The 14,574-nt window shown below is 40.2% G+C and overlaps 1 protein-coding gene across 1 annotated transcript in view; it reads left to right on the top strand.

The window, feature by feature from the left end:
* Window positions 1–844: 844 nt before the first annotated feature.
* Window positions 845–14,574, top strand: part of DPYS (dihydropyrimidinase) — a 29,995-nt gene continuing 16,265 nt past the window's right edge. Inside the window, exons 1-4 of the mRNA XM_035893860.1 lie at window positions 845–1,114; window positions 5,102–5,260; window positions 7,408–7,587; window positions 8,719–8,908. Coding sequence (XP_035749753.1) covers window positions 845–1,114; window positions 5,102–5,260; window positions 7,408–7,587; window positions 8,719–8,908 — 799 coding nt within the window. The remainder of the gene's footprint in view (window positions 1,115–5,101; window positions 5,261–7,407; window positions 7,588–8,718; window positions 8,909–14,574) is intronic.

Raw genomic sequence — 14,574 nt, 5'->3', positions numbered from 1 at the left:
GAGCCCCATGCCAGCAGGGGGGCCCCTGCCACATCAGTCTGCAGGGGCTCAGCTGGGATGGGCGTGATGCTCGGACCGCTGCTGTCCTGCACTCTCCCGGCCCCTCTGCATGGGCAGGACCCACAGGCTGTCCAGACATGGCTGCAGGGACCTCAGGACACCCTAGGGCTCCCCGACCACCTCTGCGGAGAGCTCAGGCCACCCTTGGGCTCCCCGACCACCTCCGTGGAAAGCTCAGGCCACCCTTGGGCTCCCCGACCACCTCTGTGGACTGCTCAGGTCACCCTTGGGCTCCTCAGCCACCTCCGTGGAGAGCTCAGGTCACCCTAGGGCTCCCCGACCACCTCTGTGGAGAGCTCAGGCCACCCTTGGGCTCCCTGGCCACCTCTGTGGAGAGCTCAAGTCACCCCTGGTTTCCTCAAACCCCACTGCAAGAGCTTGGGTCACCTTTGAGCATCACAAGCCAATGAATGACCACATTTTCAAAACAGTCCAGTGCATTTCAAACCCTGGGACATATAGGGCAGGCTGGAGCGAGTGCCATGAGAACCCAGATGGACCCTGCTGAAAGCCTGGCCCTGTTCTCTCCAGGCAAAGAGAATAGAGCAGAAAGGTCCTGAAGCTGGCCCTCCACCAGGAGCCTGTGCGCTGGCCTGCTGCACTTGCTGGGCGTTGGTCCTCCACTGGAGGCGGTAGGTGGACTGCCAAGGGCAGCCTGTTTAAACAGCACTCTGTGTGTGTGTGTTTAGGGGAGATAACCTGCTCCTCTGGGAGAAGGGTGGGCAGTGAAATACTCTCAGGCAACATTCTGAGCTAAAGCCTCACTTTTGCCTTCTAGGCTCCCATGCCGCCTCAAAAGCTGGCTCAGCAGAGACTTTTGATCAAGGGGGGAAAAGTTGTGAACGATGACCACTCTATGGTGGCGGATGTGTATGTGGAAGACGGAGTGGTGCAGCAAGTGGGACCGAACCTAAACCCTGAGCCACCCGCTGGACTTGTCGTGCTGGATGCGACCAACAAGCTGGTGATCCCTGGGGGCATCGATACTCATACACACATGCAGTTTCCTTTTATGGGTAGCAGATCAAAAGATGACTTCTATACAGGAACAAAGGTGGGTGCATATATGCATGTCTGTGTGTCCATCTGAGCTTTCTTATAAAGGGATGTCGGCTGGTTGTTCAATATTACTTCTAAAAGAGAGAATGGAGCGTGAATCAAGCACCGGCAATTGTTACTGTACCTTGGCTGGGACGTTGTAATGAGCAGTTGGGGTACTCCAAGGTCCACCTTCAACCAGTATGTTATTTGGGTTCCTTCAGAGACTTTTCTGGCTGTGGGTGGCAAGTGTTAAGCACAGTTATTTACCCTGGCTGTTGCCATGCAGACTGCAACTTGCATTCGTACGTGCAACAAGCTTCATACTTTCCCGAGCAAAGGTTAACTAAAGCGACAGTTTAACTCCCCACTGTGCTGGGAGCGCTTCTGTGGTAATCTGTTCTTTCTCCTCTTGTCAGCATGGGGCAATGCGAGCTTTTCTTCTGTCATTCCTTTCTGTCCTTACTGTGTTTCTCAGTGAGTCCAGCGCAAAGACTAAAAGTATCTCATTTCTCCCAGTTTTATACTTGGAGTGATTTTTTTTCAGCTTTTTAGCTGATCTCATTGCATTCTGTGCATTAGCAGTGTATCAATTACTAGTGTTAACAGTATTATGCATCATCTCCATATAGTAAAAATACTCATACAGAGGTCCCTAAAATTTGTAAGGTACTTTTCTAAGAGCTTTGCTGTGCAGGCTGAAATCCTTTGCCCACAGAAGGGATCACATTGCCCTACCTGGCTTTCTGTTAGCCAGAATCCTCAGACAGCCTGTTCTATGTCCTGTCCCTCTCATGACAGAACTGCGGTTTGCTAAAAAGCAGAAAGTGATAGTGCATCCCTTCTAAAGAACTGGATTTCACTGATGTGCATTTTTTCTGATGTGCAAAATACTAATTTGCTCTTTGAAATAGTTGAAATAAGTTAAATTCAACTCCTTTTAACAAATGGTGCAGTGCAGTAACCACAGAACTATTAAGAACCTTTAAAGTTTGCAGTCTTGCTTACATTGACCCTATTCTTCAACAGGAATTTAATTTCTAGCTTGCCTCATTATGTCATGAGAGTGTTTCAGTGGCATAATTGTACATTTCCATACTATAACAAGGATTCGGCTTTTTTTAATGTTGAGCCCAGAGTACTGAAGGGAGGACTACAAATGTCCTGTATGCTCTCCTTAAATTACTCACATATTTCTTTCAATAACAGCATTTATTCCAACTCAAGGTAGGTTTGCTGGTGTTCCTGCTGTTATTTGGAATGAAAATATTTTACACTGGGTAGTTTTAAGCACTAGAATTGTTCTTCTTGGTGAGCACAGAAAGTATTGCCTGTCAGAGTTCAAGGGGCATCTGGATGACGCTCTTAGTCATACGGTTTAGTTTCAGTAGTCATGAGAGGAGCAGGGAGTTGGACTCAATGAGCCTTATGGGTCCCTTCCAATCTGAGATATTCTGATTCTATGATTCTGTAAGTGGTTCATTATAATAGACTGTAATTATTCTGCAAAACTTTGACAAAAAAGTATTTTGTCCCTCACAGCATTTCTTTCCTGCCATACCAAAACGGCTGCTATGTCAAACATAATATGTGTCTCCAAGTCAGACATAAGATATAAAAGGAAAGCTACAACATTGAATTCCCACCTCCGGAACTGATGGTTGGAAAGGGGTTATAAATTTGATCATGGATTTTTTTTTTTCCCCAAACTAAGTCTCTTCTGTAGCTATCTGGTAAAAATGAGGGAGTCTGTTGTTATATGGGCCTCACAATGCTGTCTTTTTCAGATATCCATAGACAAGAAATACTTTTTTTTTTAAATTGTAGTTACCAAAATGGCTTCCACAAGCAGTTTTTGGACTTCACATCACTTTTTGTGATAAATGGAAGGAAAAAAATCAAGTCCACAATGCCTGTTCTGCATGTCCACAGGCATCACAAAGTATGTTTCGTGGCTGAATGAAGTGCAGAATTTGATTTCTGGAATACTTAGTTTACATGATTTACAGTACACAAAAGTATTAATGTTTCATCATTTTTCTGCAACAATCCTTTATTTCTCTGTGAAGGTTTGTAAACTAGTTATCAACAATGTATTTAGAAATTTGACATCGCAAGAGAAATCAAACAAATATGACTTGAAGCCAGAAGACGATTTGGTTGACAGGAGAAAACATGTAAAAGAAACAGCAATGACTGTGGCATTCTCTTAAGGCGTGTGCTTGAGATGTAAGCAATCTCATTCTTCAAGTGCCTTCATTGACTTTAAAGGGAACCAAAGATTCGGATTAACTCAGGTATAGGTGCCTACATGGTAAATCCCAAATTAAAGGAGATGAAGTACTAGTTTCAGTTAGCAAATAGTTTTTTTGAATAACTTTTTGAGGCACTGGACAGGGAAACAGCAAATCATAGACTGCATACACAAGACAGAATGTCCAGTCACTTTGGTGCCTCAAAGAAGACTCTAAATCCAGCCTAGTGATCAGATGTCAAAAAGTTAGATACTGTAAACCTTTGTAACTCAGGTCAAAATGTGTGAAGTGTTCAGATCTATTTACTCAAGGTCATCATCTGACAACTATTTTGCAAGAGAATCGGAGAGACAAAAGTTCTGTTCCAACTATTGCAAAACATGCTACAATGATTAGCTAAGATTTACCCATTCAGTTGAATAAATAAAGGCACAGAATACCTCTCTTTACAAAGAGAGGGCAAAAAATATGTTAGAGTAAAAAAAAGAGACTTTGAGTGGAGTTGTGGAACCAATGACTTTTTTTTTCTTGAAGTTTATAAATATTCTTTAATTCTAAATCCTATTTAACAAATAAGAGGTCAGTCTGTCTCGTTGAAAAAAAATTTTTGAGAGTTTGAACAACTTCTCTTGGAGAAAACATTCCTCTGAATTCATCAGAGATTCACAAATGTTTGTGTCATTCTCCAAATGTATTTTTTTGCAAAATAGACAGACATACTTACAATTTTGCTTCTGATTGGTAAGTGGAGAGAAGGAAGGAAGGGACTGATTGATCTAGAAATAGGAAAAATGATTTAGGATTAATTTTAACTCTGTATATTTTGATCTGAATTGGTTGTACCTGTTGTGTAAAGGGATGTTGTTCAGAGCAAGAGAGGATTTCTCTGGCTAATTGGGAAGATTGCAACAATTACAGCAAAGGAATTTCTATATTGGATCGATTTCTGTTACTCAATAATCTGGTTTCTGGGAGTGACTAACAAAGATCTTTCAAAGAAAAAAAAAGTAGTAATTCAATTGTTCATAAAGCAGAGTGAAAATTATTGGTTAAAAAGCAATTTTTGATCCTCATAACATACATAAAGTAATTTTTTTGTTTATTTATTTACTTGTACATATTTATATGGAGGATGTAAATACCTCATTCTGTTTTAAAACCTGCAATGCAGTTTTGCTAAATGATACCCTCTCATAACAAAAATAACTTTAAAACACTTTAAAAATCCCTTTGGTGTTAGGCCAGAGTTTGGGGATTTTCTCACTGGATTTTCAAACTGAATCTGTTTTTTTTCTTTGTTGTGTATCTGCCCGATAACGCTTTCCTGTCACACAGACTTGTTTTTTCAACTACATAGACTCTGAGGAAGCATTTCTCAAGTTGACTGTGGTCTTCTAGTGCTCTTCTTTCTCAGTGATCCCACCTGCTTAAGGAAACACAGTGATGCATGAATGCTGCAGACTCATCTCGAAATCTTTGATAAGATTTTGTACATGTGCAAAAACTTCTCCTTCAGTCTGAGAATTTCGCCATGATTCACCTGAATACCTGTTTAAGAACATACTTCTCAAAGGGAGTGAAATTAATCTCCACAATAATTTTGCATATTCAGACTTTACTCAGGGAAACTCTTCAGTGGCTTTGGCCTTTTCTGTGTATTAAGGTTAATTGTTGCATAAGGAATCAAAGAGGGTGGGAGGAAATTTGCATTCTCTCTGATTGCTAAATATTAACTTTCTTGCTTTCAGGCTGCTATAGCAGGAGGAACCACTATGATCATCGACTTTGCCATCCCTCAGAAAGGCTGTTCTCTTATTGAAGCCTTTGATACATGGAAAAGCTGGGCAGACCCTAAAGTCTGCTGCGATTATGCACTGCATGTGGCAGTTACGTGGTGGAGCAACAAGGTAGACACAATAGCTAATTTTCAATTCCATGAATTGGTACCGCAACTGCTTTGAATTAGTCCTCACATGCTAAATATAGCTTGCTGACGGTATAATAGTGTATTTTTGTGTGTAAAAACTACATTTTAAACAGTCCACATCTTTCTAAAAGTACGTGTATTTGAAAAAATAAAGTAAGTCTTAAGAGAACCTACATCTTTGAATAATACTGCGCAAAGTTAAAGGAAAAGGAGGCAGCTGTGCAAGACCAAGGCCAGGCAAGCCAGAAGGGCAAGAGGTGTTTGCATAAATTTTGGCTTTTGTTGCTGGAACACTTGGCAATCTATGGTCCTGTTGCATCTTGGTGTTTTTTGTTTTTTTTTTTAATAAGTGTATACATGAAAAATATGGTACTTAACCTTATTTGCAAAGAGTTCTACTCCTGAGTGACTGCAGGAATATCTCCTTAAAGTAAAGCAGGACTGGAGCCAATAATTACTTGAATGTGAGATTATCTAAAAAACCTTTCTGGAATTTACATATGTGAGAATCATCCTTGGTGTGTGAATGTTTGCTGATAGCCCGAAAGCTTTACTGAACAAATTAACTTTTCAGATGCTTGACATCTATCTGAACCTGACCCAGGCTTTGCAAGACCACTTTGGATCCTCAGAGAACATGCATCACTGCGTAGATACATTAAGTAAATTCCATTTTTAAATATGAGTACTTCCTCTAATTTTTAACTTTTAAAATATATAAACCAAAGCCTTCACTCTGCAAACACCCCAACTTTGGTATCCTGTGCACTGAGCACTAAACAGACTGACCCCAGCTTGTAGCTCAAAGCAAAGAGATAAAATAAATTCTCCAGTGAAGTTTGAGGAATGTGCATTTGAAGCAGCCTTAGCAGGGAACAGTGGAATTGTACTGAAAAATACAATAAAACTAGGGAGGTGTAAATCAGTGAAATGTTCTGGTTTATCTTAAGAACTTAACTGTTTTTAAAGGCCAAGATTGAAAGAAATAAAAAGGTCTGTTGTTTTGTAGCTGTAAAAGACCTGGGTAAAGATGACTTTGATATTCATGCCCTTCTAATTAGCTATCATCTCCTCAGGACTTAAAGTATTGATTAAAAACATACATTCTTTACAATGCCTTCTCTTAGTCATAGTAATTAGAGAAGAAGAAAATAAATGCTATGCTTCTATATTTGTGCCAAAGCAGGGTCTTACGCCAGGTATTTGTTTGATAATTTCCACTAAAGATATGTTCCCATCCCTCTGCTGGATAAATCCAGAAGATTTCCTTGATTTTTACATCAATCTGTCAACTTTCTTGGGCTGATCAAACCAGATTATTAGAGAGAAAATGAGAAATAATATTTTACTTTCTGAAAGGAATTAATCCCATGGAAACTGTAATAGCATCACAGATACATGTCAATTACTGTCACCATTATTTTACTGGGAAGGAAGAGCCAAAGTTAGGTAATGTATAGTTCTAGCTGACCAGCAGCGTGAGAAAGCTTTGGGCTAAAATCTGCATCTTTCTTTCTTCAGGATATAATTTTTTGTGGGGCTTCACAGACTCCAGCAGAAGCAGGGAATGTTATCAAGGACTGCATATAAGAGAAAAAGCAGGCTTGCTTTTGTTTTGATGACAAAGTATTTCAAAAGGCTGTGTTGATTAGAGTCAGGACTAAGTTCTAGGAGATAAGATCTTTTCTGTCACTCTGTTATTTGCCAGAAGCTGAAGCCTGTTACGATGCAATTTTGAAAATAAATTTTGCACAAATCTCCATACTCTGTAAGTTGGATACATTGATTGTAGTATTGGACTGGGTGTTTTTGACATCAGGAGGTTTATTTCAAGTAAGATTCTGCTTCACTATCTTTCGTAAAAAGCATTCCATTCCTGCAATTAGCTTGGGCCTCCAATACCTGCGCTGCAGTGGTACTGGTAGATATACTTTGAGAATCAATTTGATACAAGAAGAACAGTATAAGTCAGTCTTGGAATATGTAACTTTTAGTCTGTTTGGACTGAACATGTGTTTGATGGGTGAGCAAAGGCTCACCCTTCATACTTACAGTCTCTTTATACAAAATTATGAACAGGTAAGATACCATATTGCTGTTTTTTGAAAATTGCTGACTGTCTTTCAGGTGAAGGAAGAAATGAAAAGTCTTGTTCAAAACAAAGGTGTCAACTCCTTCAAGATGTTTATGGCCTATAAAGATTTATACATGCTCAATGATGAGGAGTTATATGCAGCCTTTTCCTGCTGTAAGGAACTTGGAGCAGTTGCTCAAGTCCATGCAGAGAATGGGGAGCTAATTGCACAGGTAGGCATTTGACATTTTGCCCATCAAAGTCAGGAATATAAATGGTCCTGTTATCTAAGCACTTCAATAGATGTATTAGTACCATCATTGTACCATAGGGAAAGGCTTTTCTACCCTGTTTTACTTCCATGGAACTGAAGACTAACATCTTGTCCAAGATCTTAAAGGATGCTCGTGGTGGACTAAGAAATTGTAACCCGGAGTCCTGGGTTGAGTGTAGACAGGAGGCAAATGATCCTGTTATAACGACAGTTATACTTGCAGTATAATATATATACTTGCAATATAATATGTATACTTGACTGACACAGAAAGCAACAGTCAGACCCTGACCATTGACCAGGTCAAAGGGGGAGCACTTGGCCAAGTAGTTAGATGTCAGGTGTGTGTTGCCTAACTGTAGGGCTCTCCAACCATAGTCAGCTTATCTAACAGAAACAAATCCAGAAGTATGGAGAAAGCTTCACTGACTGGGCACAAAAGTCTCAATGTCCCTCTATGCATAGCTAGCCTCACTTCACACTTGCTACTGCCATCTTAGTGCTCTGTGGAGGCACTGGGAATATAACTACACTGATGTCTTCAAGTTTCTTCAACTATTCTAGTCAATAGTGCTTTGATTCTGCCCCAGGTCCCATAGTGGAAATGAATTTATTGCGAAGTAATCGCAAATCAGCAAAGCATAAGTTCCTGGAATATAGTGGGGCCAAAATCTTATGCATCCAAAAACCTTGGAGCCTCATTCAGAGGCTCTGGATGTGTACCTTTGTGCTTAGTAAGGATCTTTCCTTTTTTGTTTTTCTAATGAGGTGTTAGTACTGTCATCTCAGCTACTGGTTGTGATCATTTAACAGTACGTATTGAGAGAGAGGTAGGATTTTCAAAAGCAGTGGTTTATCCCTGCAAGCCTAGGTACCTAGCTTAGGTATTCTGAGACCTGTGTTTATTGAGAGATATATTGGATTTCAGATAACAATAACTTCTCTTGAAACAAAATCATAACTGCCTTGCTTTTTTTTTTTTCTCAAACTAGCTGCAGTGGCTGGTTTAGGACCCATTTGGCTGGCAGCATGTTCATGACACTGTGGTTGCACTTTAACTGACTCTTACATGGTTTTGTGTGGTATTCAGGGTGCGAAGAAGATGCTGGAAATGGGAATAACTGGCCCTGAGGGACATGAGCTGTGTCGTCCTGAAGAAGTGGAGGCTGAAGCTACGCAGAGAGCAATTACCGTAGCAAATGCAGTAAACTGCCCCCTTTTTGTAGTCCATGTAATGAGTAAATCTTCAGCAAGGGTGATAAGTAATGCACGAAGAGAAGGTAAAAGTCCTAATTCTTTTATGCTGGGGCAACAGTATTGGAGGAAGCGTCTTGGAAAACCAAATATAACATCAGTGTCCTACTTGTCATGGGTGGCATAACCCTCAGAACATGGATGAATTTCTTGGACTGGGATGTCTAAACTCTGTGTGTGTGTGTGTGTGTGTGTGTGTGTGGTGGGTCCCAAGGGGATATAGCATACATAGCAGTATGGAAGAACAGCAACTGCGATCAAGACTTCCCCTTCTCCCGAGAGCATACATGATTTCTCAGGTCATGCACTGCGGGCTTCATAAATAGTTCTGGTCAGCCAAGGGAGCCTAACCCTCTTGAACATCTGTTGGGCAGGATAGAAGCAGCCTGAGGGCTGTAGGGATTCAAGATGTGTTACCTCCTCATCTGTAAGTTCATCCACAGCAGCCTGTGGAACCACAGTGCTGTGAGGAAACATTATATGGGTGGAAGGAGCATGACAGAGGCCCGTGATTTGGAGGGCCTAAAACTTTGTGGAATAATCTGTCCTTGTTATCTTTTAAAATCTCAGTTTATGTTCATCTGACCTAACATGAATTGCATATAGACCTCACTTTCCTTATTTCTTGACTTAAGATAATGCTTACACTGGGGGCTTAGATTATTAATATCAAAATGCAGAGTATGAGAACTTGAGGAAAGTGCAATCAAAACCAGCATGATATCATTGTGCTAATATAGATGGATACGTTTATGAGAAATATGTACTAATTTTGACTTCCAGTAAGACTCATCAGTAACTCAAGTTTATAAAAGAATCTACCAGAATAATTTTTACTAGCACATCTTTTGGTACTGTGCTATATTAGATTCCTCCACTAGATGACAGTGCTGCTGGTAATGTGGATTATGTCTGTCAGTGTACGGTTATTTGTACATTCACAGGTGTGATGTCAACATTAACTACGAGAAGGTGTAACAACAGTAAAAATACGCAGATTAAAGATGAAGCACTGGCTGTGAACATAAAAGAACTAAGATAGGAGGTGGTGATTTATAACACAGCATTCAAGTACAAAATTCTATGCTGATAGTAAATACTGTAAAATATTGTTGGACGTGTTGTAAGAATAGTCTGCAGTGCCAATATGATAACTGACTTGATAACAGTATGCTTCTTCAATTTGTAAAAAGAAAAAATTGGTACAATTTATGTTTATAGTGAAGCAGATTGAATTTTATAGCTTCCTGGGTTCATGCAGACAGAATCATCAATGCTTGCCTTTATGCACAGCATCTGTCCATAATTAATTTCTATTTGCATGGAAGTATACTGTTTAGGAAACAGAAATCTAAGATTGATTAATAAACTTCAAAAGATAGGTAGTGTACCACAAAGATAGGTGCAATTATATTTTTTAATGAGACTGACCTGTATAAATTCTGGCAATTAGAAATTAATTGTTGTTAGTTTCAGTAAAAGTTATTTTCCATTCTTCAATTAAAAGCAGTAATACAAAACAAGGAGTACAAGACAAAAAAAAATAAATTTTCAAAGTATTGTATGAATGACATAAATAAAACCCAAACATTTTGATGAAAGATACTCAACTTACTTAGGTTAAAACCACTCTGATGTGAAAGCTGTATAAACTCTTAAATGCAGGAAGGCTCTCAAGCATTTAAAATATTTACTCTAATGCAGTTTATTCATCTTTTCAAGATTATTTCTCCATCTCTTGATGCTAGCTTCCTATTTACAACTGTGAAATTCTTCGTGTTCCTTTCCAAGCACTTAGCATGAAGTACAGTGTGTGTGTTCATATTCCTCCTTGCCCAGTTGAGGGAAGATTGATATCCCTTCCTATTCCATCACTGACCTCAAAGGGGGAGAGACTGATCTTCAGTGAGCGTAATCTATTTTCTGGGTGGCAGTGTGATACCAGAGTTGAAGCAATTGCTTCTCAAATTCTCTGTGATGGTGATTTTCGTAGTCAAAATGTAAGTCAGAGCCAAGTTCTTCTTTGTCCCTCATTTAGCTATACAAGGTGAACAATAATATTAGAGCTAGATACCAAAGGCCTTATCCAGTTTGCTGAAGACAGTAGGCATAATTCTGTTATCTTCAGTGAGCTATGGCTCAGACCTTAAAGGCTAAAACCAATCATACAGACTGTAAAGTGATACTAGCTGTTATACTAGAGTAAGCAGACTGTAGGGGAATCACGAGTGACCATCTTTCCTTCTCCCCTTGATGCCAAAGTCCACCATCTATGTCTGCTCTGATCTCCAGCAACACTGGTCACTGAAGGAAATATCCAGATTGTAGCAGTGTGTTTTCATCTACAGTGCTGCTGAATATTCAACAGGAAATCCAAGATTTCCATATTGTGACTGTGTTGAAAAGGGAGAGGCTAACTCATGACCCCATTCTGTTCTTTTTGGGCCCTACCAGCCTGTTTGCCAGAAGCAATGGTTCACCATTTCTCCATTTGAGAGGGTCAAAGACGGCACCTCTCCATGAGAACGGTTCTTACTCATCTCAGTGGGCTGTTTCTTCATCTCTGGGCAAAACATGATCTTTAATCTTGCTAGACTAGGTAGAGGAGCTGACTGCTTCCAAAGAAGGTCAGTCTGTGTGCTCAGTCTCATTCCCTTGAGTGGGAAGTCAAAGAGGATCATGTTTCTGTTATTGTGTGTCTTCCCTACAATGAGAAGACAAGGCTGTAGAGTGCTGGTGTCAAGCAGTGCAGCTCCCTCTCCTTGTTAGGACTATCTGAGGTGAACTTACTGGGGAAAGCTAATGTGGCCCTGTCACCCATTCCTTTGGCCAGTAATGCCTACAGAGACTAATGAAATGTGATGTAGGGATATATTACTTATACCAACTCCCACTTAAAAATGCTTTCATTCTAAGTGTACAAAAGACTAGAGATCATGTCCCTTTGCCCACTTAACTGGGCTGTTACAGCTAAAGAAATAAGACTTTGTAGTGCAGATTAGAACTGGAGAGCAGCATCTTTCTAAAAAGTCAGTTTTTGAAAGGTTTCTCCCTTTTAAAAAAATGCATACAAAAATATGTACTTGGTCAGATTACAAGAAGCTTGCTTAGATTTACAAAGTCGGTACCTCCTACCATCAGTCACGGGTTAGGTCTGCTCTTAGTGAGAGGAAGGGCATGTGGTATATATAGCTGTGGGTATACAGACTCTCAAACTGATTCTGAGCACAGGAGTGCAACTAAAAATGCCAACTTTTTAGCTGGCTCATGCAGGACAGCTCAGGTCCAGACTGTAGATAGCCTTATTGATGCAATGCTATGCCTGATTCAATAAACTCTGCCTTGCAGTTCTGCTTCTTTCAGATCATAGCTGGTCAGTGGGTGTCTTTGCCCCATATGACCTTATCTTAAGTGCTTCTAAAACTTTTACTAGAATAAGCACACAGGGACCAGTTTTTGAAGCCTGTAAATGTTAGTTGGTGTTTCTCAAGATTAAAACTCTCTTTGAGTTCTGGTCGTTGGTAAAAATAAATTGCAGTTGTGTGTTCTACTTTGTTATAAAATAATTTATGTGAAAATAGCTCTTGCCAGACAGTTTGGGCATCTGATGAAATCACCAAATCCACAGCTCTTTTCCAGTAGCTCAGAGATGTCAGAAAGACCAAACAGCAGAACACTTTCTGCTTACTATTTTTATAGAATGCAGGAAAACATAACAAATGGAAAGACCTGATTTATTACTGCATTACTCCAGTTTTATGCCTATAGGCAAAAGCCAATCGAGCTAAAAGAGCCTTAATGCAGAATTTCCTTGTTGCCAGTTGAGTTAAAGAGCCTTAATGCAGAATTTCCTTGTTACTTGGATTAAAGCAGAATCTTGATATTATTGCACCCTTCAGTCTAGGTGACAGCTAGTCACGGTCCAAATGAAATGCAAGAAATTGCACAGTCAGCAGAGGTGTCCAGATGTAGTCTGTTCAGTCGCAAAATCACTTGAGGAAATGGCTTGTACTCCTTCCCACTCATGGGAACAAGGGGAGCTGCTCGGGTCAAATTCTGGCTTCAGAAATACTGTCATCAGCTGTGGTACATGAGTTAGAAACAACTCAGCATATACGACTGTGAACTTGGAGACTTATTTTCATTTTTCTGTTGTGAAACTGAGATAAGAAAATTATTTACGAAAGCTAAACATTTACTTCTTTCCTACCATTCTTTTCTAGCTATGTCATAATCATTCATAGTTCAGGTTTGGATGGAAGTTTCTTTAGCATGTTCAGATGCAGTAGGAAAGACACACACCACACCACCCTTCCTCCTCCCCAGATTTCCACTGACTTTGCTCATGAAAAATCTGTCAAAAACCTAATAGGTAAAGAGAGGACATTGGGTTTATATGCAGGACTTTTTCTGTATATATCTAGGTTTGTGGCAGCTTGCTGTCAAATACTGTGTTTGGAATTGCCCAAGGAAGGCCAAGATCCCCTTAGCGCCTGCAGTACCTGTGAGTTAGGAAAACACTAATTTGACTCAAATCTCCCATTCACTGAGTGGACATATCACTTACATGGGTGGCTTCATATCCAGTGCTTTAGGTTTTGAAAATAAGATACAAAAAACAGAAAAAAATGCTTAAGTCATGATTTCTAGTCCAAAAAATGGTGGTGGTCTCTGAGCCCAAGTGTAAACCTGTAGAGAAGTGGGTCTGGGAGCTTAGAATGCTCCAAACCAAAGTGTCAGTTTGAGACAAGCACGTACAGCATATCAGAGCATGCTGAGATGGTTATAGCAAATTAATAATGCTAACAGGGAATCTTTAGGTTGTGGCAGAAGTTATACTATGTAGTTCTATGGAGTAAATATGCAGTCTAGTAATGTCAGAGCAGGTTTTGAAACCTTGTAGAAATAACTGCAAGTCTAGTATAGAAAATTTAAGGAATGGCACTTCTGCAGTGGGAAACATTGTGAAAAGAATCAGGCTCCTCACCTATGCTGGTGTAGCAGTTATAGTCCAGCAGCTCACAGAAATATGAGAATCTAATATACAGAGAGAAATCTGCAAAGGTTTGCTTTGCTCTTTTCCGGCAGTACAGTGAATGCCTGACTTACTTACATGCAGAAAGCCACAGAAAGATCTTGTGTCACCAAGCAATTACCAGCTGAGACCTTGCTGGGGTAATGTAGTGATAGTTCTAATAAAAATTGTCCCTGGAGTGAAATCTGGGATCCGTAGCAAGATACCCACTGTCTGTAGGGAGCAGGGGAGGGAGAAGGCTCTTGCTGGGAGCCGGCAGAGGCTGCCTTTAACCAGCATCAAGCAGCCTATGAGTGGGTGTGAGAGGTCCCGGCTCACTCTGGTTCTTTGGTGACCATCACAGTCAGGGGCATTAGTGCCTGCCACCTACAGAACTGCAAAGGGGCTGGACCACATCCTCAGGGAGTGAAACATCTTGTTTCATCTCCCACTTGGTTCTGATGAGTTTCAAACCCATGTTTCCTAGGAGGAAAAAATTGTTAAAATATATTAGCTCTATCCAAAGGCTAACAGCCAGTCTGGGCTGACATTCTCTCTGAGGAGTCCGGAATACTATGCAGCAAATAATTAAAGATTAAAACTTGGGAAATATTTTTTACAATTAAATTATTTATAGGGTTTTTTGGGGGGGGAAATGTTTTTACACTCTTTAAATTT

The sequence above is a fragment of the Egretta garzetta genome, unplaced genomic scaffold (genome assembly GCF_000687185.1).
Source record: "Egretta garzetta isolate BGI_Z169 unplaced genomic scaffold, ASM68718v1 scaffold154, whole genome shotgun sequence".
NCBI lineage: Eukaryota > Metazoa > Chordata > Aves > Pelecaniformes > Ardeidae > Egretta > Egretta garzetta.
This window is presented reverse-complemented; position numbering and strand designations above follow the sequence as displayed.